This window comes from Megascapheus bottae, chromosome 10 (genome assembly GCF_031878675.1).
Source record: "Megascapheus bottae isolate mThoBot1 chromosome 10, mThoBot2.hap1, whole genome shotgun sequence".
NCBI lineage: Eukaryota > Metazoa > Chordata > Mammalia > Rodentia > Geomyidae > Megascapheus > Megascapheus bottae.
The window spans coordinates 66121915-66143405 of NC_143518.1; the positions used below are offsets into that span (position 1 = coordinate 66121915).

The window sequence follows — 21491 nt, forward strand, 5'->3', positions numbered from 1 at the left end:
TGAGCTGCGTGTGCCCCTTGGCCTGCGGGCCGCCTCTTCGCCCCATCCACTGCCTGGCCCGGGTGCTCTGATCCGCTCTCGCTCACAGGAGTCTGGAGGTCTGGGCAGGCAGTCTTCCTGGCCTCTCGAGAGGCCGAGCCTGCTTGTCCTGGGCCCCAGGGTCCTGCTTTATTTCTAATACCTGGTGGGGTGGGGGCCTCAGTGTGGCCGGATGCTGGATGAAGTTTATCACCAGCCACAAACCTGCCGGGTGCCACAGGATGGAGGCGCCTGCTTCTGAGGGAGTCCCTTAGTGGAGGCAGCGGGGCCCTTTCCTTCTTGGCTTACCCGGACTCCAGGATCGCAGGGTCAGGGGCAGCAGCAGCCCTGCTGGGGTCAGGTACCCAGAGAACATCCTCGGGGAATTCCAGCAGGGCCAGCGGGGCAGGGGGGGGGTAAATGGGCTCTGGAGCCCTAAATGTACTGGGCGTTAGGTCTGCAAAGAAGGAATGTGCATGGGCACGGTGCCTAGGTGGGCAGCGGAGGGAGGGTGGACACGGACCTGGCCTGCAGGTCCTGTTGCCTCCCCTCCAGTGAGGGGCTCCCCCAGGGTGGGTGCTCGCACTCTCCTCTCCTTGGCCCCTGCGGGGGGGGGGGGGCGAGTCCCACAGCTGTCCACGTGTCCTGATGTCCTCCGTCAATTGTGTCCCCTTGTGCTGGGGGGGGTGAACAGGGGACCTGGGGCCCGTGTCCCCCCAGCACTAACTCTGCCATGTGCCACAGCCCTACGTGCCCCGGATCCTGAATGGCCTGGTGTCGGAGAGGACGGCCCTGTCCCTGCACCACCCTCAGACCTACGGTGCCGTCCACGACATCGGCGGGGCGCTGCCCGGGCACGGCACCGTCCACGACAGCAGCGGGGCGCTCCCTGGGCAGTGCTCGGTGGCAAGCGCTCACCAGGAGGCCTGAGGTCTGGACCGTGCTGGAGGGAGCCCGGGCCAGGAGGCAGCCCCGTCGTGGGGCCAGGGGCCCGGGCCAAGGCTGCAGGGACGATGGGGACCTCTTTCATGTCTGGTCTCTGAAGACCTGGGGACACGAGGGCTCCTTTGAGGGGCTCTGTGGCTGGGATCCTGGCAAAGGTCACGTGGTGGACTTTGGTGCTCGGCGTGATGGTGGATGTCTAGGCCTGCCACGCCCTGAGAGCCAGGCCTGCTGCATCCTCCGCAGGCCATGCACAGGGCTCGCAGCCCCCACTCACAGCCTCTGGGCGACATGGAGAGCTGCAGCCTCGAAGGCCAGCGGGTCCAGCCGTGCGCACAGCTCCGCACCTCGTGGCGCCCTGCATTTTCTGTGGGACCGTGGGGAGCAGCGTTGCCCGCAGCAGACAGGGACAATAAAGTGTCCGCTGAGCCAGGCTGTGCTGTGTCTTGCCTTGGCAGGCTGTGCTGTCCCACTTCCTCCTGCTCCAGCCCCACGCTGGCTTCCTCCCTGCAGAGAGGAGCAGCATGGCTGGCCCGGAAGCCCACCAGCCCTGTCTTCTCCCCCAGGACAGGATCTTGGGGCACTTTTCCCCAGGGGCCTCCTCTCTGCGGCCCTCGCCGCTGCGGGCTGCGGGTGTGCCGTGTGGGGATGGTGGCGGCATGGGCAGTGCTGGCCTGCAGGCGGCCCCTCCCCACCCCATGCTCTGCAGCCCTCTGGACTCGTCTAGGCCTGGCTGGCCCGGGGCTGCGGCCTTCTTACACCAGCCCTCGTCACCCCTGTTGGGCCCTGGGCAGGCGCTGGCCCGTGCTCTGCAGGGCGGGAGGCCCGGTGCGGTCGGGCACGCGAGTCACTTAACTGGAGGCTGTTCTGAGAAGTGATTTATTACAAAGGCGAGCGTGTGCCAGGCTGGTGTGGAGGGCGCGGGGGTGCGCGGGAGCAGCTGTGGGCGGGGCTGTGGGCCAGGCTGGGCCCTGGGGTGTCACTGTCGCTCCACCATCGCCACGAACTTTCGGATGTCCTGGGCAAGCAGTCTGGGCTCCTCAAAGGCGGCAAAGTGGCCCCCGCCAGCCATGTAGGAGTAGGAGAGGAGCTGGGGGTACTTGCTCCTCATCCACTTCTCGGGGATGTGCATCAGCTCGGAAGGGAAGGCGGCGAAGCCGGTGGGCACAAAGACCTTCATCCTGGAAGGAAGGAGTCTCCTGCGTGAGGCGGGCCCTGGCCCACAGCCAGCTGGGCCCAGAGCCTGGGGCTGTGACCTTCCACCCTGAATCCCTAAGGTCCCTCTCTCTCCTGGGGCCACACAGCAGGGTGGGGACAGCCCCACTGTGCACCCCAGGCCCACAGCGGCCCACGCCCGGCCCCAGGGAACTCCAGCATTCCCCAGTTCATCTTGCCATCATCCTTCCAGTTAGTGGCCTGGGGAGGGGGGTGTCCCAGGCCTCGGATGCCGCCCGCCCCGCCTGCTCTGCTCACCGCTCGTGCTTATGGACCATCAGGCCCTGGCCCATGTTCTCCTTGTAGAAGCGCTGGGAGGAGACAATGGAGCCCGTGGTCCAGTACAGCATGATGTTGGTCAGCAGCTCGTCCAGGGTGAACTTCCTGTGTCAGGGCAGGGAGGGTGTGAGCCATGGGGCCCGCACCAGCAGGCCAGGGCACCGGAGCGGAGGAGGAAGAGATGGAGCCACCGGCCTGGACGCAGCCACAGCCCTGGGAGCGGCACACTCGCACTTGCCGCCAGGAGGCCCTGGGGCCTGTGCAAGCATGGTCACTCCTCCTGGGGCCCACGGCGGGCTCCGCCAGGGCCAAGCATCTCGGGACAGTGAGCTCCCCCGCAGGGGCCTGGAGCAGGGGCAGGCCGGGCTCTGAGCCAGTCTGCGCCCCCACTGGTGGGCCAGGAGCCCCATAGCTAGGTTCTGGTCTCAGCCATTTTGCTGATGAGACCCAGAACGCTGGCAATGGTGGATTCTCATGCCCACACCCAGACACCCACCCCGTGTGCTCACGCCATGCACACCCACAGCTCCACCCATGCACCCTCACACACTCAAGCCATCCCCGCAGTGATCCCACCTCACTAGAGCTGAGCCCAGTCAGCCGTGCACACCACACTAGTGCACACTCACTCCTGGGTGCTCCCCTCTTCATCTCCTGCCTCACTTGTGAAATGGCATTTCCAGGCCCTGCAGCCCGTCTGGAAAGCAGGGTCCTTGCAGGCTCTCCCGGGGTCCACGGGGTCCAAGATGACCAGCCCCAAGTGGGGAGGGGTGGAACTCCTCTGTTCTAGGCAGAGTCTCTTATGTGGGGACATGGACAGGTCGCCACACTGCCACAGAGACCCAGATGTGGTGACCCAGGTGGTGACAATGGGAGCCTGGAAGCACCCGGCTAACGCCAGCTCCAGCACTCACAGGCATGGACCAGTTTCCATTTAAAAGGACATTGTGGGGCGGGGGGCGTGGCCTAGTGGAGTGCTGGCCTAGCATGCACGAGGACCTGGGTCGATTCCTCAGTACCACATACATAGAACAAGCCAGAAGTGGTGCTGAGGCGCGAGTGGTAGAGCTCTACTCTTGAGAAAGCCCAAGGACAGTGCTCAGGCCCTGAGCTCAAGCCCAGGACTGGAAAAAAAAAAAAAAAAAAAACTAATAAAATTTACGCTGACTCTGACCCTCTCCCTTCTCTGTCAGGACCTGGGAGAGAAGGACAAGGGGCATTCCTGTTTTATGTGAACCCTTTCTTAATGCCCTCTTTTGCCTCCGCCTCTGCCTTCTTCCTGTTTCCAGCTTTGTAAGGCAAGGCGGACTGCACTGGCCCGGTCCCTCTGCAACACAAGGGCCGCCCGCCTGTCCTGCGCTCAGGAGAGGTTGCTGCGTCGTGAGCCCCCAGTACCCTCACGTCCTGGTGGAGAGCTTAGAGAGGATCTCTAGCCCAAACGCACCTCCCTTCTGCAGCCCTGAACCTATCATGGGTTTTTGTTTTTTTTAAACTCAGAGCCTCAGGCTTGTTCCAGCCCTTTTTCCTGGGTGCTGTTTTCAAGGTAAGGTCTCATTTTACCTCTGGGCTGCAACCCTCCTCTGTGTGTGTGCCCAGCCACTATGCTTTTCTTGGCAGCTGGGAAGACGGGAGGCTCCCCCGGCTCATCCACTGATGAAGGTAGAGCCTCTACAGTTTTTTTTTGGGGGGCATGCTATCCCAGATCCCAAAGATCGCAGGCCTGAGGCACTGTGCTCAGCTCTGGGGCAGCACAGGGACCTCACTGACCATGCAGCAGAGGTGGAGACCGGTGGCAAGGGTGCCGGGGACCTCACCTCTCCAGACCACCATCCTCCAGGTCTCGGAAGCTCGAATCTGTCCAGGTGGAGAATTTCTCCAGGATGTAAGCAGCCAGGCCCACAGGAGAGTCATTCAGAGCGCAGCCTGCACGGGAAGCACAGGGGAAACTCAGGCTGGCCTTGTCCCGGCTCCCCTCACAGCCTCAGTGGAGTAGAACAACCCCCCCACCTACCCACAGGACCCACAGTCTGCGTAAGCATCTCCCTTGTCTGAGTGAGAAAGAAATGCGACCCACTGACAGTCACGCACCCCCTGGCAGGTGCACACGTAGGCACACACGTGCTCAGATGGGAGGGGGATTCAGGCAGGGAGTGGGTGGCCTGGGACCCAGCCCCTCCCATCCTCGCTGCTGGCTCTGTGCTCTGAGGTGAAGGGCTGACAAGCGTGCAGGGCCGGTTATGACCAGAGGTGCCCAGCTTGACAGAGCCTGCTGGGCACTCCTGGGACCCTGACACACAGCAGTGGCACCCGGCACAGGTGACAACTGTCCCAGTGACCTGCAGAGCCCCGGCGGAGGGGAACAGCACACAGTGACCCTCGGGGGTGGCCACCATGGGAGACAGGGCTTACAGCAAGCTTTGGGTCCAGCATTGACCCCTCCCCCCGCAGGTCAGCCCTGACCCCTCCCCACACAGGTCAACATTGACCCCTCCCCCCACAGGTCAGCCCTGACCCCTCCCCCCGCAGGTCAGCCCTGACCCCTCCTCCTGCAGGTCAGCCCTGAGAACCCCTTCCCCCGCAGGTCAGCCCTGACCCCTCCCCACACAGGTCAGCCCTGACCCCTCCCCACGAAGGTCAGCCCTGACCCCTCCCCCGCAGGTCAGCCCTGACCCCTCCCCTGCAGGTCACCCTGACCCCTTCCCCCGCAGGTCAGCTCTGACCCCTCCCCCGCAGGTCAGCCCTGAGAACCCCTCTCCTCCTCATGGCCAGCGCTGAGGCCCCCCCCCCCCCCCCCGCTCACCCACGGTGTCGGGCTTGGTGGCCTGGATGTGCATGTAGCCGCTCTCCCTCACGAGGCTGTAGAATATCTTCTCCTTGGCGGGGAGCAGCAGCTCCATGTCCCGCTCCGTGTAGCCCAGGAGGCCCCCCAGGCGCCGGCCCAGCAGCAGAGTCAGCATCTGGAAGTTCCTCAAGACTAGAGCCATGTTCAAGTGCAGGCCCTTCACGTGGCTGAGGGCAGAGAGCGCTCGTGAGCGGGGCCAGGCTGAGGCAGAGCCGGTCCCTCCACGTGTCTACATGAAGTAAGCAGGAGCCGGGCAGGGAGGGGAGCCACTGGGCCCAGAATGTGAGGAGCCCCCCCTCCCAGGGCCCCCATCTCCCAGGGCCCCTCCCTCTCAGGGCCCCCTCTCCTGGCACACAGCAGCCCTGGCACGGGATCCCTAGGCTCGGCACTGGGGTGGAGGCCTGTCCTGAGCCGCTTGTACCAAGGCCTGCAGGCCTGCCCAGGGCCAAGCGGGCACTGCCCCCCCACCAGGGGCCGGCCCCCACCTGGGCACCAGCTGAGCCATGTTGGTGCAGATCAGGGACCCCCAGTCCCCTCCTTGGATGTAGAATTTCCGAAAGCCCAGCCGCAGCATCAGCTTGTAGAAGATCCTGGCGGTGGCCACAGAATTGAGGCCTGGTGTGAGGGGACAGGCAGTGTCATTGTGGGGTCCCAGGCTCGGGCAGCGCCATCGCGGGGTCCCCGGGGACGGGCACCATCATCACGGGGGTCCCTGGTCTCGGGCAGCGCCATCGTGGGGGTCCCGGGGACAGGCACTATCATCGCAGGGGTCCCCAGGCTTGGGTAGCGCCATCGTGGGGTCCCCGTCTCTCTGGACACCTGTGAAGCTCCCCACATGCATCCTGTCCACACTGAAGTGACAGCTCACTGGAGGGGAGAGGGGCTCTGGGTGCCCAAGGTGGCTCCTCCACTGTGGAAGGTGGGGCGAGGGGCCGGCTGCTGCTCTGCCGGCAGGCTGCAGGGGCTGGCATCATACCTGCCCACCTCCCCTCCCGGACTGGTCCAGGTGACTTCCCAGGCCTGCTGGCCAGTGGGACGGGACCCTGGCGGCCCTACCTTTCTTGCTGGATGCCTGGGAGAAGCCATAGCCGGGGATGGAAGGGCAGATGACTTCAAAAATGTGCTCCTCGCTCAGGCCATGCGACTTGGGGTCCGTGAGCAGCGGGATGATCTTGTAGAACTCGTAGAAGGAGCCCGGCCAGCCGTGCACCATCAGCAGGGGCTTCGGGCTGCAGCCCGTGGGCACGTGGGGGGGTTTCACGTGGATGAAGTGGATGTCCAGGCCTGGGGACCGGGCACAGCCAGGGCCTGGGGTCAGCAGGCTCGGCGGCCCCGTGCTCCCCGTCCTGGCAGGCACCACCGAGCAGCGTCACCGCCGAGCAGCGTCACCGCAGCAGAGAGGCCCAGCTCCTAAAGCTGGACCCCCACGGCCCAGAACAGTGTCTGCCCTCAGTGGGTCTCCTCACAGGCCAGGGGCCGGGGCTAATCACACGAGCATGAGTCTGTGTTCATGCTGGCTGGAGTGTAATTCAGCCAAGTAACGCAAGCAGGCATGCACAAGTGCACTTATTTAATCAGACAACCATGGGCACTAGGGCTCACGTGTAATCAGAGGTACGCAGGAGGCGGAGGTGTGAGGCTTGGGTTTAAAGCCAGACTGGGCAGGAAAATTCATGACACTCTTATCACTTATTAACTATTGGGAAAAAAAATAGGGGCGCAGTGGCTCACGCCTGTCATCTTAGCTACTCAGGAAGCTGAGATCTGAGGGTCAGGGTTCAAAGCCAGCCCACACACTAAACTCTGTGAGACTCTTATCTTCAATTAGTCACTAGAAAACAGGAAGTGGTGCTGTGGCTCCAGGGCTAGGGCGGTAGCCTTGAGCTGAAGAGCTCAGGGACAGCGCTCAGACCCGAGCTCAAGCCCCATATGACCCACCAAAAAAAAAAAAGTCAGAAATGGAACTGTGGCTCAAGTGGTAGAGCACTAGCCATGAGTACAAAAACTTCAGGGACAGGGCCGGGAGTTTGGCCTAGTGGTTAAAGTACTTGCCTAGCATGCATGAAGACCCGGGTTCGATTCCTCGGTACCACATACATAGAAAAAAGTCGGAAGTGGTGCTGAGGCTCAAGTGGTAGAGCTCTAGCCTTGAGAAAGTCCAAGGACAGTGCTCAGGCCCTGAGCTCAAGCCCAGGACTGGCAAAAAACAAACAAACAAACAAACAAAAACTTCAGGGACAGCGCCCAGGCTCTGAGTTCAAGACTTGAACCAAAATAAATAAAAGGTTTCAAAGTTCTACCACCATGGTGTGATACCTATGTGTGTATTTGCATGGCCTTCTTGAGTTGAGGAGTTTCATAATGCAACATCCCCAAGACAGGGGAGTGGCAAGGCAGGCAGGGGTGCAGTGTGGATGAGAACTCGTCAATGGAGTCATGCAAGTCACGTGGCTGGGACGTCACCTTCTGTTTGTTTGCGGAGCCTGGAGTCTCATAAACTTTATCCAGGCTGGCCTTGGTGTCAGGGCTGCTGAGTGTATGGGCCGGATGCTATGGGTGTCATTCCATTCCCTTTGCTTTCACTTGATGTCCTTTTCCTGTCCCAGAACCCGGTCCGTGACACCCAGTACCCACTTCCTTGGACTCCTGTTAGTTGTGACAGTTCAAACTTTAAATGAGGCCGGGAGTGTGGCCTAGTGGTAGAGTGTTTGCCTAGCATGCACCAAGGCCCAGGTTCAATTCCTCAGTACCACATATGTAGAAAAAGACAGAAGTGGTGCTGTGGTTCAAGTGGCAGAGTGTTAGCCGTGAGAAAGCCCAAGGATAGTGCCTAGGCCTTGATTTTAAGCCCCAGAACTGACCAAAACAACAACAACAACAATTAGAGAAGTTGTTTCTTTTGACAAAAATAGAATGCTAGTTCATTCCATTTTGTAACTTTGTTTTTCTTTCTCTTAATGTCTCCAGATACCCTTCTATGCTGCTAAATTTTCCCCAGTTTGGGGTTTATTCCAGTAGGTAATTTTATCTTTTCTGGAACATCCTGCATGCTGTGGGATTATTTTAAATTTGAATTCTACCAATTCATCCTTTGAGTCTTAAGCGTAAGAAAGACACACGCATCCTTGCAAGTGCCCAGCTATGGCGGGCGGGCTGGGTGAGGGCTCTGCTCCGCTTCTCCTGCCCTTTCCACAGCTGGCCTGGCCTGCAGGAAGCTCCCTCACAGGGCTCAGGCCTGCCTCTGGGAGCTGGCCCTGCCCTGCGGCTGAGGCAGGGCAGAGCCTGGAGCGGGGCTCACCTTCAATGGTGGTCTTGAAGTGCGGGTACTGGTTGAGGAGCTCGACCTGCTTCCTCCAGTCGAAGTCGTTCCGCCAGTAAGAGAGGACTTTCTTCAGGTAGCTGGAGTTGAACCCGTAGTGGAAGCGACTGCCCTCCAAAGGTGGGGTCCAGCGAAATCTGTCAATCCTCTGGTGCAAATCCTAGAGTGAGCAGAGGAGCGGGCTGGGTTCCTCATCCTTAGGAGGCAGAGGTACGAGGATCAAGGGGCCAAGTCTGTCCAGGCAGAAGAGTCTGTGACACTCTCATCCCCAATTAATTACTAAAAAGCTGGAAGTGAAACTGTGGCTACAGAGCTAGAGTACTAGCCTTGAGCATAAAGGCTAAAGGACAGGCCCTAAGTTCAAGCCCCAGGATGGCACAGAGAGGGAGGAGGGCTGGGTGGGCCAGAGCCCAAGAGAAGGCCAATTCTCCAACTCAGAGCCACCCAGAGTCACCACAGAGGCCGGACTAGCAAAGCCCCCACCCCTTGGCCCCCACCCCAGGGGCCGTGGACCTGGTACTGTGGACCTCCTGTTTCCTTCCTCCCTCCCTCCCTCCCTCCCTCCCTCCCTTCCTCCCTCCCTCCCTCCCTCCCTCCCTCCCTTCCTTCCTTCTTTGTTGTGGGATCTGAACTCTGGGCCTGGGCGCTGTCCCTGAGCTCTTCAGCTGAAGACTACCACCCTACCCCTTGAGCCACAGCCCCATTTCCCAATTTCTAGTGGTTAAGAGATGAGAGACTCTTATCTAGAGACGAGTCTCATGGACTTTCCTGCCTGGGTGGCTCTGAACTGCAATCCTCAGATCTCAGCCTCCAGAGTAGCTAGGATGGCAGGCGAGAGCCACCAGCGCTGGCTCCCTTCCTGTTTTCTCTGTTGGAATGGGCCCTAGGGCCTTGCCTGGGCCATGAAAACACAATGCTTTTTTTTCTTTCCTTTTCTTTCATTTTTTTTCTTTCTTTCTTTCTTTTTGGCCAGTTCTTGGACTTTCTTAAGGCTAGAGTTCTACCACTTGAGCCACAGCACCACTTTTGGCTTTTTCTCTGTTCGTGGTACCCAGAAATTGAACCCGGGGCCCGTGCATGCTAGGCAAGCACTCTACCACTGGGCCAAAGTCCCAGCCTCATTTCTTAGACATATTCAAAGCCTCGTCTTTATTTTCCAGGCTTCTTAGAACCAGGTCTTTGTCAGATGTGGAGAGGACAACAGCTGCTGTGTGTCAGGAGGTATGTCACTTTCTATGACACTGTCTGGACGATGAAAGCTGAATGCCACAGAATTGTCACATGCCACCAAGAACCGTTCTTTTGATTTTTGTCCTCTAGTCTTTGAAAGGGCAAACATGGTTCTCATGTGAGCAGTGCAGGACCAGGGCCTGTGCCAGCCTCTGCCCTGGTCACAACACTGTGCCGGGAGCCGCTGACAGGAGGGTCCGGGTGAGGGCAGCGCCAGGCCGGCTGTGCATGCTATGCCTCACCCTCTTATACTCCAGCCCTCCCAGGAAGATTCTGGAAGCCTTGGGCATCCAGGAGGTTCAACTGTCCTGCCGGAAGAGTCCTCCCAGTCCCAGAGCCCTCCTCAGTCTCCCCCTCTTTGAAGGAACCTTTCATCTTTGCTCTCTCCTGAACTTCCTGATGCCCTCCCTCACCTGCAGCCAGTTACACGGTGGAGGGCAGAGCTGGGGAGGAGAGCCAGGTGCCTGCCCCAGCCCCTCCTAGACTGCTTGCGCTGGCTCCAGGTGCAGGCCCTGGTGCCCCAGGACCCCCTTAGCCCCCCCAGTGTCCCAGGACCCCCTCAGCCCCCTCAGTGCCCCAGGACCCCCTCAGCCCCCCCAGTGCCCCAGGACCTCCTCAGCCCCCCCAGTGCCCCAGGACCCCCTCAGCCCCCCCGAGTATCCCAGGACCCCCTCAGCCCCCCCCAGTGTCCCAGGACCCCTCAGCCCCCCCAGTGCCCCAGGACCCCCTCAGCCCCCCGGTGTTCCCAGGACCCCCTCAGCCCCCCCGAGTGTCCCAGGACCCCCTCAGCCCCCCCGAGTATCCCAGGACCCCCTCAGCCCCCCCAGTGCCCCAGGACCCCCTCAGCCCCCCCGAGTATCCCAGGACCCCCTCAGCCCCCCCAGTGCCCCAGGACCCCCTCAGCCCCCGGTGTTCCCAGGACCCCGCAGCTCCTGGTGGTAGAAGGGCCTCACATTGATCTCATCATCGGACGTTTCCACCTTGAAAGGACGGATACTCTGGTCTTCTGCGGCCGAGGGCCTGGCTCCTGGTCCCCACCAGCCATCCTCAAGTGGCAATGTCTCCTCCTTGTCCCGGGTGGTGAACCAGTAGTAGACAGCAAAGCCCAGCACCCAGGCCAGGAGGATTTCCAGCCACATGACTCCTGAGTTAAAACAAGGGAGGCCAGTGAGAGACCCAGCCAGGCCTGGCCCACAGCCCCCCCCCAGTGAGAGACCCAGCCAGGCCTGGCCCACAGCCCCCCCCCAGTGAGAGACCCAGCCAGGCCTGGCCCACAGCCCCCCCCCCCCCAGTGAGAGACCCAGCCACAGGCCTGGCCCACAGTACCCCCCCCCCACCAGCCCTGCCCAGTAAGAGACCCGGCCAGGCCTGGGCCACAGGCCCCTCTCCCCCAACCACCCCCACCCCCCACCCAGTGAGAGACCCGGCCAGGCCTGGCCCACAGCCCCCCACCCTCCAGTGAGAGGCCCGGCCAGGCCCGGGCCCCAGGCCCCTTTGTCTGCACATAGTTTAGTTCTCTGGGGATGTAGCCCAAATTCAGCACAGGACAGGGAACTGGTCCACCCAGTCTTGAAGGCTCCTTGCTGCTGAGCTGAGCACAGTGGCTCAGACCTGTGATCCCAGCCCCTCAGAGGAAGAGGTCAGAGCAAGCCTGGGCAAAGAGTTAGAAACACTCCCTCCCAACAGACACGGGCCGGAGCACAGCCTAGTGGTGGACTGCTTGCCAGCACGCACCAAGACCCGGGTTCCAGTCCTCGGTGCCGCATACATAGGAAAAAGCCAGAAGCGGTGCTGAGGCTCCAGTGGCAGAGCTCCAGCCTTGAGGGAAAAGGCCAAGCCGGATGTGTGGATTCATAACGGGCACCTCAGCGAGGTGGGAAGCATAACTAGAGGAACAGGAGTCCGCAGCCTGGCTCAATACACCAAGACCCCAAGTACCGGGAGCAGGAAGGGCTGGAATGTGGGAATGTGGCTTACGCGTCCACTCAGAGGGGCTGAGCGTATTCACAGCTGTGTGTGACCACCACGCATCAGAGAAGTGCACACTCCATTCACTTCCAGTCTGGTGGACACAAGGGCGCCCTTCCTCCCCCCGTGTCATCTGTGCCTCTCAGGCCTCAGGAAGCTTGGCTGAGCTGTAATCCCCATTGTCAGACTCTCAAGCCTTTCTTCTCATAAGGAGAACCTGTTTACTGCCAACCAATACCGGGAATTCACCAGCCAGGGCGTGAAGGCATGTGAACTCAGACCTCAGCAGAGGCAGGGGTGTGGGGTGGGGTGTGTGTGTGTGTGCACGCGCGCGTGCGCGTGTATGTGCACGCACATGCACCCTAGCCCCTGAGTGGGTTTTCACGCCCCTATCTATACTATGCATGAGACCCCCAGGACCCTGCTGGGCTCTGCAGACCCTAGGCTTGCTCTTGCCAGGGACAGCATTGCAAGCTGTGTGCTGGGCCGTGGGCACAGACACAGTCTAGTGGGCACTGACCGTGCCCAGCGGGGTCCCTACCCACCCCTGACCCCATCTTCACCTGGAGCCAGCCCTGTCCTTCCTTCCTGCTCACCCAGCCATCTCCAGGTACAGCGCACACAGATTCCGCCCCTCCCTGTCATGAGGGCCAGAGGGGCCAAGGCATGACTCAAGAGACAAAGCGCTGACCCAAGGCCCCCACCCAGAAGGCAGGGATGGCTGGAGACAAGCCATCTGCTGTGAAGGAACTCAGGAAGGAAAACATGCATGGCTTCTGGCATTTCCAGGTCAGGAGACTAAGTGGTCACTTCCCAGAGCTGCCCGGCTCAGAGGCCCCCCCCAGGCTAGCAGGGGGCCTGCCGATGGCCTCCTTACCTGACTTCGGCAGGGAACCACAAGAGCTGGCTGTCACCACCCTCCTGGGCTTAAATGCTCACCTTTCCCCTTTCGGGGAGAATCAGCCCATGCCCTGGGGCCCCAGGCCGGCCCGCCCTCTGTGCCTGGCGCTCCTCCCTCCCTCCTCCCTCCTCTGGCCCAGCCTGTAGAGAGGATGCAGGGTGTGCTGGCCCCTCCCTTCCTACCCTTGCACAACCCTCATGACTCAGCTGATCCCGAGTTTGCACAGCTCCTATTGCCCTGGACTTCTAACGGCAAACTGAACCCTGCTCACCCCAGACTCTACAGCGAAGGGCTGGGACGAGCCCCCCCGCCCCCAGGCTCACTATCCACGCTCAGCTTTGGTCTGAAAGGTCTTGGTCTGGAGCGTCTCTGAACAAATCCATAGCCCCCGGGCTGCGGTCCTGTGCAGCAGGATGGGCTCCACTCCACGCCATCCTGCCGTGATGGGAGCCTCCCGGCCTGGCCCAGCCTCTGGTGGGAGAGGGCTGGGGTCTGGTCCCTGCGGGCCCGTGTCAGGAACCAGTCCTGGTCCTTGGAGCGTGCAGGAGCGGTACTGCCGGGCAGTACCGGGAGACACAGCCTGTCCACTCAGACCAACTGCTTGTGTGAGGAAGTAAAGCAGGGTCAGGAGTGTGGCCCAGTGGAGCGGGCTTGGCACGCCAGCTGGGTTCAAATCCAGCACTGAAAGAAGCCAGGGATAGCTTCTGTCTGGGAGCTGCACCCTGCTGCCGAGAACATGGGCTCCCACCACAGGACAAGAAATGCTCTAAGTCCACTTCCGTACCTTGAAAAACAATCTCTGCCAGTGGATGTACTGCTGGAGCCTGGGTCTCCTGGCAACTGCCCAGCCCTGCCTCCCCTGCCTCCCTGGCCAGAGCAGGCCATCCCCCATCAGCTGACAGAGCCGCTGCCCCTGGGGGCTGCAGGCCTGCTCCGTCCTCAGCTGACTGACAGAGCCGCTGCCCCTGGGGGCCATGGGGGCCTCTGCTGCTCACTGCCATGCAGGTGGCTGCTGGGCAGGAACTGCTGCCCCTGCCCCTGCCCACCCTCCTGGGCCCTGCACTCCGGTCGTCTCTCCAGCACCTCACCTTCCTCAGGTCCCATGCCCACCTGACTGAGCTGGAGAAACACCTCCACCCCAGGCCGCCCTTGGCTTCCAGGCCTGGCCTTCCCTGGGTGCACGGCAAATACTGAAGTAACTGTTCATTACCTTTGCATAGCCATGTGGAAAGTGAACACATTTCTGGACAAGAGGGGCAATTCTTGTTAAGGAATAGCAGATGCCGAGAGCTGAGGAAAAGCATCGACTGAAGAAGAGGGGCCGGGTGAGCAGAGGCTCTCGCCTGTCGTCCTAGCGACTCAGGAGGCTGAGATCCCAGGATCTCTTATCTCCAATTCACCTCTAGAAAATGGGAAGTGGGGCTTGGCTCCAGGGTAGGGTGGTAGCCTTGAGCTGAAAAGCTCAGGGACAGCACCCAGGCCCAGAGTTCAAGCCCCATGACCCACAAAAACAAAAACAAAAATAAAAGCAGAGGTCACTGGGTAGGGGCAGGTGGGCAGAGGCAGGAGGAGAGCAGGAGGGCAGACAGCAGGTAGGGTTTGATCTGTGGATCAGATGCGGGAGGGTGGGTTCCGCCTGGAGATGAAGGCCACCCTTCAACTTACAGAGAGGGTCACCTCAGAGTCACAAAGGCCCCCAACCACAGTGAATGCCAGCTAACTGTGATTCAGCAAAAGGCCCCTGGCTGGATGCCAAGAGAAGGGACTTTTCCAAAACAAAGGCCTATGAGGCGGTGCCCACTGCAGCCAGACCCCGCTCTGAGGCTCTGGGGGACTAAGAGAGGAAGCCAACAGCCCAGCCAAGCAGCGGGCGGCAAACACTTCAGCAAGCCCCGGCCCCAAGGCCCCTCCACAGCTCTGGCTGCTCACTGGAGCAGGGGTCGGGGGCGAGGGCGGCAGGAAGCTTGGGTGAACCTGTCCTTGCACCCTCGGCCCAGCCCTGAACTTTGCCAGCCCAGCTGGGGAGTGAAGTCCTTGTTTATCTCTGTGCAGGACTTGGAATGAGGCCCAGAACAGCTCAGAATCAGAAAGGAAGAAAAGAGGAAAATGTAATTTGCAAAAAAACAAAAGGAGACAAAGGGGGTGGCCCAGTGAGGGAGAGACAGGGGCTGAGGGGCCGTGGTGTGCCCGGTCTAGGCTCTCCTACCCCAACCACAGCCAGCCAGGAAGCCTGAGGACCACTCGGCCTCCCCCACAAAGGCCTGTCTCTACATGCAGGCGGTGTGCGTGTGGGGGACAGGGCCACAGGGACCACGGGGCTGGCCTGCTGCTGTCAGGACACGGAGGGGACAGTTACTTCCTCTGTGCTGAAGTGTCACACACACTTCACACACGCACAGAGCCCTGAGGACTCCTGATGAAGTCAGCCTAGCGGAGAACAAAGGTCTGATTAGGACTGAGATCCAGGTGCACGCCAGGCGCAGGTGATCCATGCAGCCTGAGGATGGGCTGCACTGGCCCGTCCCAGGTGGCTGGGGATCACGTAGCTAACAGGCCTGGAACCGAGTGAGCTGGTGGAGCCGCGCGGACCTGAAGCCCTGTGTGTGCCCTCACCAGGGCACAGCTCTGGGGTTTGATCTCACTCTGCAGCCTTGCTTCCCGAGGCTGGCCAGACTGGACCACAGTCCTCCAGTCCACTCCCTCAACAGCTGGGGTCATGGGCAGCCACCGCCCCGGCCGTGGAACAAGAGGGCCCAGGTTGGTTCAACTAGATTCCTAGATCTCTGTCACCAGATTTACAGGCCTGAGCCACCACGTCTGGCCTCCCTGTTACATGTTTATTATTCTCTAGGTTTTGTAGGGTCTCCCGTTCGCCCTCCTCCTTGAGCACTCTGGCAGGTGGGAGGGGCAAGAGATGTCCATCACCTGCTTCGCCAATTAGAGTGGCAGCTGTCCAGGGCTGCACTGGCTTTAATGACTGGAGAAAACCCAAGTGGAACAAAGCTGGGTCCCTGCAAGGGAGAGCTCTGGTGGGGCTCAGCCCGGGCCAGCAGGTGTGTGTAGCTTCACAGCGTGAGCTTCAGGCCTTAGGAGGGTGGCATGCTCTGTCCTTCCCTGTTAACCACCCTCTCTTTGAGCCTCCCAGCTCTCCCAGGCTGCTTTTCCATACCCTGGGATCTAGAAGCTTCTTCAACAGCGTGTAACAAGATAGTCTGATACCCGATACCCGGGCTTTCTGGTCTGAGCAGTGAGTAGTGAGGGCCGAGCCAGCTTCCTGCAGGGGTTGGAGAAAGGGTTTTATCTGGTGCCAGTGGCAATATCTAGGTTGCAAAGGAATGAGGAGTTCCAAAGGCTAAAAGTACACTGGAGTCCCATTAAAGCCCTGAGGGCAAGCTAGGGTGGAGCTCGAGGAGCCAGGCCCGGCTCACCCCCGCACTGCCTAAAAATGAAGGGACCACCTGCAGTCCCACACCTGCTGCACCAGGCATCGCTCTGTCCACCTTCCTGGCGGGGCCGGGGCACCGCCCAGTGGTGCATGCAGAGAGGGCACTGCTTGAACTTGGGTTCCAGCTTCCTCACTGTCTGGTAAGTCCCTGCCAGGAGCAAGGGAGCAGATCAACTCCCTCCACTCCGTGGCCCCACAGCCCCGCCGCTTCCCGAGCTCTTCCACTGGAGGCAGCGCGGCCTTCCCGTCAGGTTCCCTACTAAGAATTCCTGGGCTTTCCAAAAGATGCAAGTCTTCCATCTCTAAAGAAGGGTTGCACATGGCCGGGAGTGTGACCTAGTGGTTAAAGTGCTTGCCCAGCATGCACGAAGACCCGGGTGCGATTCCTCGGTACCACACATATAGAAAAACGCTGGAAGTGGTGCTGAGGCTCCACTCTAGCCTTGAGAAAGTCCAAAGACAGTGCTCAGGCCCTGAGCTCAAGCCCAGGACTGGAAAAAAAAAAAAAGGGTTGCACACTTGCATAAGAGAACGTTGGTTCTCAGTGCTGCCTCTGTGGCCCGTTGCTGAGGGAGAGCACGCTGGGCTGGTGAACAAGCCTTCGGGGCATGCCCACCCCAAGGGGCAGTGCTGTGGCCTCTGACCTCTGTGGAGGTCCCGGGCTGCCCACCTCTGCGGCTAGCTAAGTGTGTCTACAGGGTCCGCTGTCAGACCTCCCCAGTGCAGGACGGGTATAGACACAGGACAGGCAGCCCTGAGAGGCCGGCGGTGATGCTGGAGGGGTCAGCTCAGACAGCACTGAGCCAGGAGGTAAAGTGGTCTAATATGGCAATATGGCTCCAGACCACCCCAGCCAGCAGGTGGAGATGTGAGCTCAGCTCTACCACCCTCACCCATGCCAAGGCCAAGAACACCTGTCAAACTCCAGCAGGACAAGACTGTCCCCTAGCATGGGCCTGGCCAGCCTTGGAGGGCTGAGGGAAGACGAGCAGCAACGTCCCACACGTCTGCAGGGCAGCAGTGGGAGAGGACACCTGGGGAAACCGCCTGGACCCCCAGGTGAGTAAGCCAACTGAGTAGAAGCAGTGCTGTGCCGCTTGACTCTCCACTTTCGTAAGGTCCCAGGACCCTTTGTCCACAGAACCATTTAAACAGCTTCCTGGAGCCCTTGTCCTGCCGGGAGGCCTGGATGAGGAAGAAGCAGGCCTGCTCCCTAGGCCATCCTCACTCTGCGTTTCTCCTTGAAGGAGAGAACCATCAGCGAGAGGACTCAGGCCCATCATTGGTGGTTTGGAACACAAGTTCCCAGAGGCCCCAGATATGGCCTGCAGGCTCCCCTGCCCCCCCACACCAGCTGGGGTGGCACACTCTGGGCCTCGCTTCTGCAGGGCGCCCCCATGCACTCCTTTTGTGATCCGTGCTGAAAATGGAGTCTCGTAGCTTCTACCTCCGCATACCTGGCCCTGCGCCAGGGTACTAGGAATGGCTGAAGTGCCCGGGCACGCCAGCTTGTCTGCATGGGCAGGCACTGGGCATAGAGTGGACACCACTTCCTCTGGCCAGCACACTGCAGAGCCTCAGGGCAGCCCAGCAGCAGCACCTCTGCCACCTGAGCAAGCAGGACACCGCAGTGAGGTCTGGGGACGCGTGGAGAAAACACCTGGGCACTCTCACACCGGCTGGTCGCGGAGTAGCAGCTTGGCCCGCACTGGACGTGAAGGTCCGCGCTACCCCCCCACCGTGGGCCTTCGCTGGACCTCGCCCGCTCCCCACAGCTGCGCCTGGTGCCTCTTACACAGGCCCTCACTCAACACTCCGCGCTTTAGGGCCACGGCACAGCACGGGGGGGGGGGGGGGGTTCAGAACTTGAGCTCAGGCTGAGCAGGTCCTTGGACTCTACCGCTGGAGCCTCGGCACCCGTTCGGTTTTTTCCATGTAGGGGTACCGAGGAGTCGAACCCGGGCCTTCGTGCATGCTAGCCCAGCCCTCTACCACTCGGCCCCCTCCCGGCCCCAGTCCAGAGCCGCTGCAGGCCAGGGCTCCGCCAGGTGTGGGGACAGGGAGGGGCGCTGGCTGCTGGGGGGCACTGAAGCGGCGGCGGGGCTCCCCTCGGGGCCTCCCGACCCCAGAGGAGACGGGGGGGGGGGGGCATTGCAAAAGGAACACGCGAACGTGCACGCGCCCCGCAGCCCCCGCCATCCAGCAGCCACCCAGGCCGGCGGCGTGCGGGCCCGGAGGCGCGGCGGGGCGGGCGGGGCAGCGGGCGCCCGGCCTAGGCCGCCGCCCCCCCTCCGCCTCCCCTCCTCCTCCGCCCCCCCTCCTCCTCCGCCCCCCTCCACTCACAGCGCTCGCTGTCGGGTCTGGGTCTGGGTCTGGGCCTGGGCCTCGCCGGGAATGGCGGCTCCCGTCTTCCTGTGCCTCCACGAGGCTCCGCCTCCCGGGCGCCCAAGGCCAGAAATGGAGCCCAGGGCCCAGACGGGGCCCAGGGAGAGGCCGGGAGGGAGTCCCGGGGCCGGCAGACTGGGGGCGGCCGCGCTGGCCTGTGACCCGAGGCCCCGGCCTTCCCAGCCGGCCACCACGCTTGGCCCCTGGGCCCAGCAGGTGGCCCCCTCACCCCCTCCTTCCTGCCGTCTGCCCCACCCCGGCTGTGGGGATGGGGAGGCGGGGAAGGGGGGCCTCGGTGTCAGGGCGGACGCCCCGCCAGGCCAGCACCGGCCTCTCCCCTACCTGCCCAGCACCAGCTCTCCACAGCTCCTGCTGCCAAACCGCCAGGGCCAGGGCCCGAGCTGGGTGGACAGAGACCTCCCCGCCCTGCCCTCCCTGTGTGAACCACAAGCAGCACCCCGAGGGAGCTGGGTGGACAGAGACCTCCCCGCCCTGCCCTCCCTGTGTGAACCACAAGCCAGCAGCACCCCGAGTGAGCTGGGTGGACAGAGACCTCCCCCGCCCTGCCCTCCCTGTGTGAACCACAAGCAGCACCCCGAGGGAGCTGGGTGGACAGAGACCTCCCCCACCCTGCCCTCCCTGTGTGAACCACAAGCCAGCAGCACCCCGAGTGAGCTGGGTGGACAGAGACCTCCCCGCCCTGCCCTCCCGTGTGTGAATGTTCCACAAGCAGCACCCTGAGGGAGCTTAGCACGCACGCACACTGTCATGAGAGGCTCAGACTCCACTAAAACACACAAAATGGGATCCGCCCGCCTGCAGCACACTAGGAAATGAAACACCATAGCATACACATACACTGATGGGTTGAGTTGATATTCCTCCCTACAACTATTCCAGGACGAAAATAAAGAACTGAAGCCAGGTGTGGTGGCTCAGATCTGAGGATCGAGGTCAGTGGCCTTGAGCTGAAGAGCTCAGGGACAGCTCCCAGGCCAAGAGTTCAAGCCCCATGAACCCCCCCCCCCACACACACACAAAATTAAAGTCAGGTGCCAGGAGCTCACATCTGTAATCCTATCTACTCAGGAGGCTGAGATCTGAGGATTGTGGTTCAAAACCAGCTCCTTATCTCCAATTAATCACCAGAAAACTGGAAGTGGCTCTGTGGCTCAAAGTGGCAGAGACCACACCCAGGCCAAGTTCAGCCCCATGACTGACAAAATAATTTAAATACACTGAAAAAGAAGTGTCATTCATGTATTTCATGGGAAAGAAATCAAGAAAACAGTTTTAGTCATAATAGGAAACAAACCAAAAAACCCAAGCATAAACTTAACCAAGGAAGCCTCTACCATGAAGACGGTAGAACCTTGAAGAAAGACAATGCAGACTCTAAGAGATAATGACCTCCCATGCTCAGGCATTGGAAGAATGCATGTGAAAATGGCTGTACTATCGAAAGCAATCGAGGTTTAATGAAATATCCATTGTGCAGTCCCCAAGTGATATTTTGCAGAAATAAATCAATCTTAAAATCCATATGGGAACATAAAGGACCTTGAATAGCAAAAGTGATCCTAAGCAAAAAGGACAATGCTTGTGACACAAGACTAGACTTCAAATTTACTACAGACCACAGTAACAAAAGCATGACACTAACAAAAATACATGCCTGAAGACCAGTGGAACAGAGGAACACCCAGAAACACAACCAGACAGCAACTGTGTTCACAGATCTCGAGAGGCCTGGGTGAGAGTAAGGAATAGGTTTCCAAGAGCAGGGTGTGGAGGTTCACACCTGCAACCCTAGCTACTCAGGAGGCTGGTATCCCGACCTATGCCTCTGTTCCTCTCCGGTGGGCTTGCCAATCCCGAGGCACAGGCAGTGCCACTGGGGATCTTTCTGCCAGTGCTGGGAGTGGAACCTGCTTGCAGCACAGGCGTCAGGCTCAGTTATGTGCACAGTGATGGTTATCGCGTTTGCCTCACAGTGGTCAAGCTCAAACACCCTGGGCTGCTCTTCTGCCTTAGTGCCCTGCCCTCCCCTTTGTACTGAACTAGTGTAAATCCCCTAGAAAGCTCTCAAGACAGGGTGTGTGCAAAGTAAACACGACTTGGTCAGCGAATGCACGAAATTGCTTTTCATCTGCCCTCCCACTTCTCTGGGAGAGGTAGGTAAGGTGCTACAGCAGCCTCTGCGTCACACGGGGCTGAGAATGGCCTGGGCAAGGAGTCAGACAGGCATGGCAAGGAGGCTGCCCTTCTCAGAAGCACTCTGCTGCAGTCCTTTGTTTAGCCTGGCCTACCAGAATGCAAGCCAGAAAATGAAAACAAGTGAAAGGCTTCTGCACCGTTTGGATTCTAGAATTCCTCTCCAACCCCCGAGGGCTTCCGGACCTACCTTAGGCATCCCAGTACTCACTTTTGGGCTACCAGACGCTAGCAGGCTTCACCCTGGCTCACGAGTACTTCTACTCCGTCTTTCCCCAGTATAGTTGCTCAAGTCTCTTGTTAGGACCTTGGGTAGGCACTTGTGCAGACACATCAAGAGACCCACATGGAGTGCCACTGCACCCTACCTCACACCCACCCGCGCCTTCTAATGGAGGAGGGCCACCTCACATCACCATACTTTCCGTGCAGGGCACTTGGTAAAGGGCGCACAGAGGCAGCTCGGCTGCTTTCTCATTTTCAGTAAGCAGAACAGGATCTCCTACCTACCGTTCCTGGCAACTGGCTTCTTTCACATTTGAGTTATTCTGAGTCAGTTTTACAGTATTTTGAGGACTACTGCCACCGCAGAGTTAATGTTAGATTACTCTAGAAGTTAACAGTGCTGCAGACACTGCCCTAATCAATGACTTAGAGTGAGGACTAAAGGAATTTTGTTTCAAAGACAAAGTTGGCAGGCTAGGTTAATTCTTAAAAGACAGAAGCCAACACT

General features: G+C 60.2%; 2 protein-coding genes across 4 annotated transcripts in view; one reads left to right on the forward strand and one right to left on the reverse strand.

Moving 5' to 3' along the window:
• Tmem63a (transmembrane protein 63A) overlaps positions 1–1390 on the forward strand; it is a 28945-nt gene extending 27555 nt beyond the window's left edge. The window contains exon 23 of the mRNA XM_090341577.1: positions 763–1390. Coding sequence (XP_090197703.1) covers positions 763–948 — 186 coding nt within the window. The 3' untranslated portion in view covers positions 949–1390. The remainder of the gene's footprint in view (positions 1–762) is intronic.
• Positions 1391–1821: 431 nt separating this feature from the next.
• Positions 1822–18753, reverse strand: Ephx1 (epoxide hydrolase 1). 3 transcript variants are annotated; one of them, XM_090341579.1, is made up of 9 exons: positions 18503–18753; positions 10799–10989; positions 8595–8775; positions 6353–6580; positions 5782–5911; positions 5255–5463; positions 4269–4377; positions 2434–2559; positions 1822–2141 (listed from the first exon to the last, which is right to left on the reverse strand). In XM_090341579.1, exons 2-9 carry the CDS (start codon positions 10982–10984, stop codon positions 1940–1942), a joined length of 1371 nt encoding a protein of 456 aa, XP_090197705.1. In that variant the 5' UTR covers positions 10985–10989; positions 18503–18753; the 3' UTR covers positions 1822–1939. The 3 variants fall into 3 exon arrangements, with proteins under 3 accessions (XP_090197705.1, XP_090197706.1, XP_090197704.1); XM_090341580.1 differs by lacking the exon at positions 18503–18753 and adding an exon at positions 12753–12805; XM_090341578.1 differs by lacking the exon at positions 18503–18753 and adding an exon at positions 12691–12796.
• Positions 18754–21491: the final 2738 nt, after the last annotated feature.

Bases quoted from the DNA above. Each gene is read 5' to 3' on its own strand.
- Ephx1 (XM_090341579.1), bottom strand. From the start codon at position 10,984: ATGTGGCTGGAAATCCTCCTGGCCTGGGTGCTGGGCTTTGCTGTCTAC. The intron at 5,912-6,352 runs GTAGGGCCGCCA...CCCTCACACCAG, and splicing joins CCAGGCATCCAGCAAGAAAG to GCCTCAATTCTGTGGCCACC. The intron at 4,378-5,254 runs GTGAGCGGGGGG...CTTCCCGTGCAG, and splicing joins CACCAAGCCCGACACCGTGG to GCTGCGCTCTGAATGACTCT.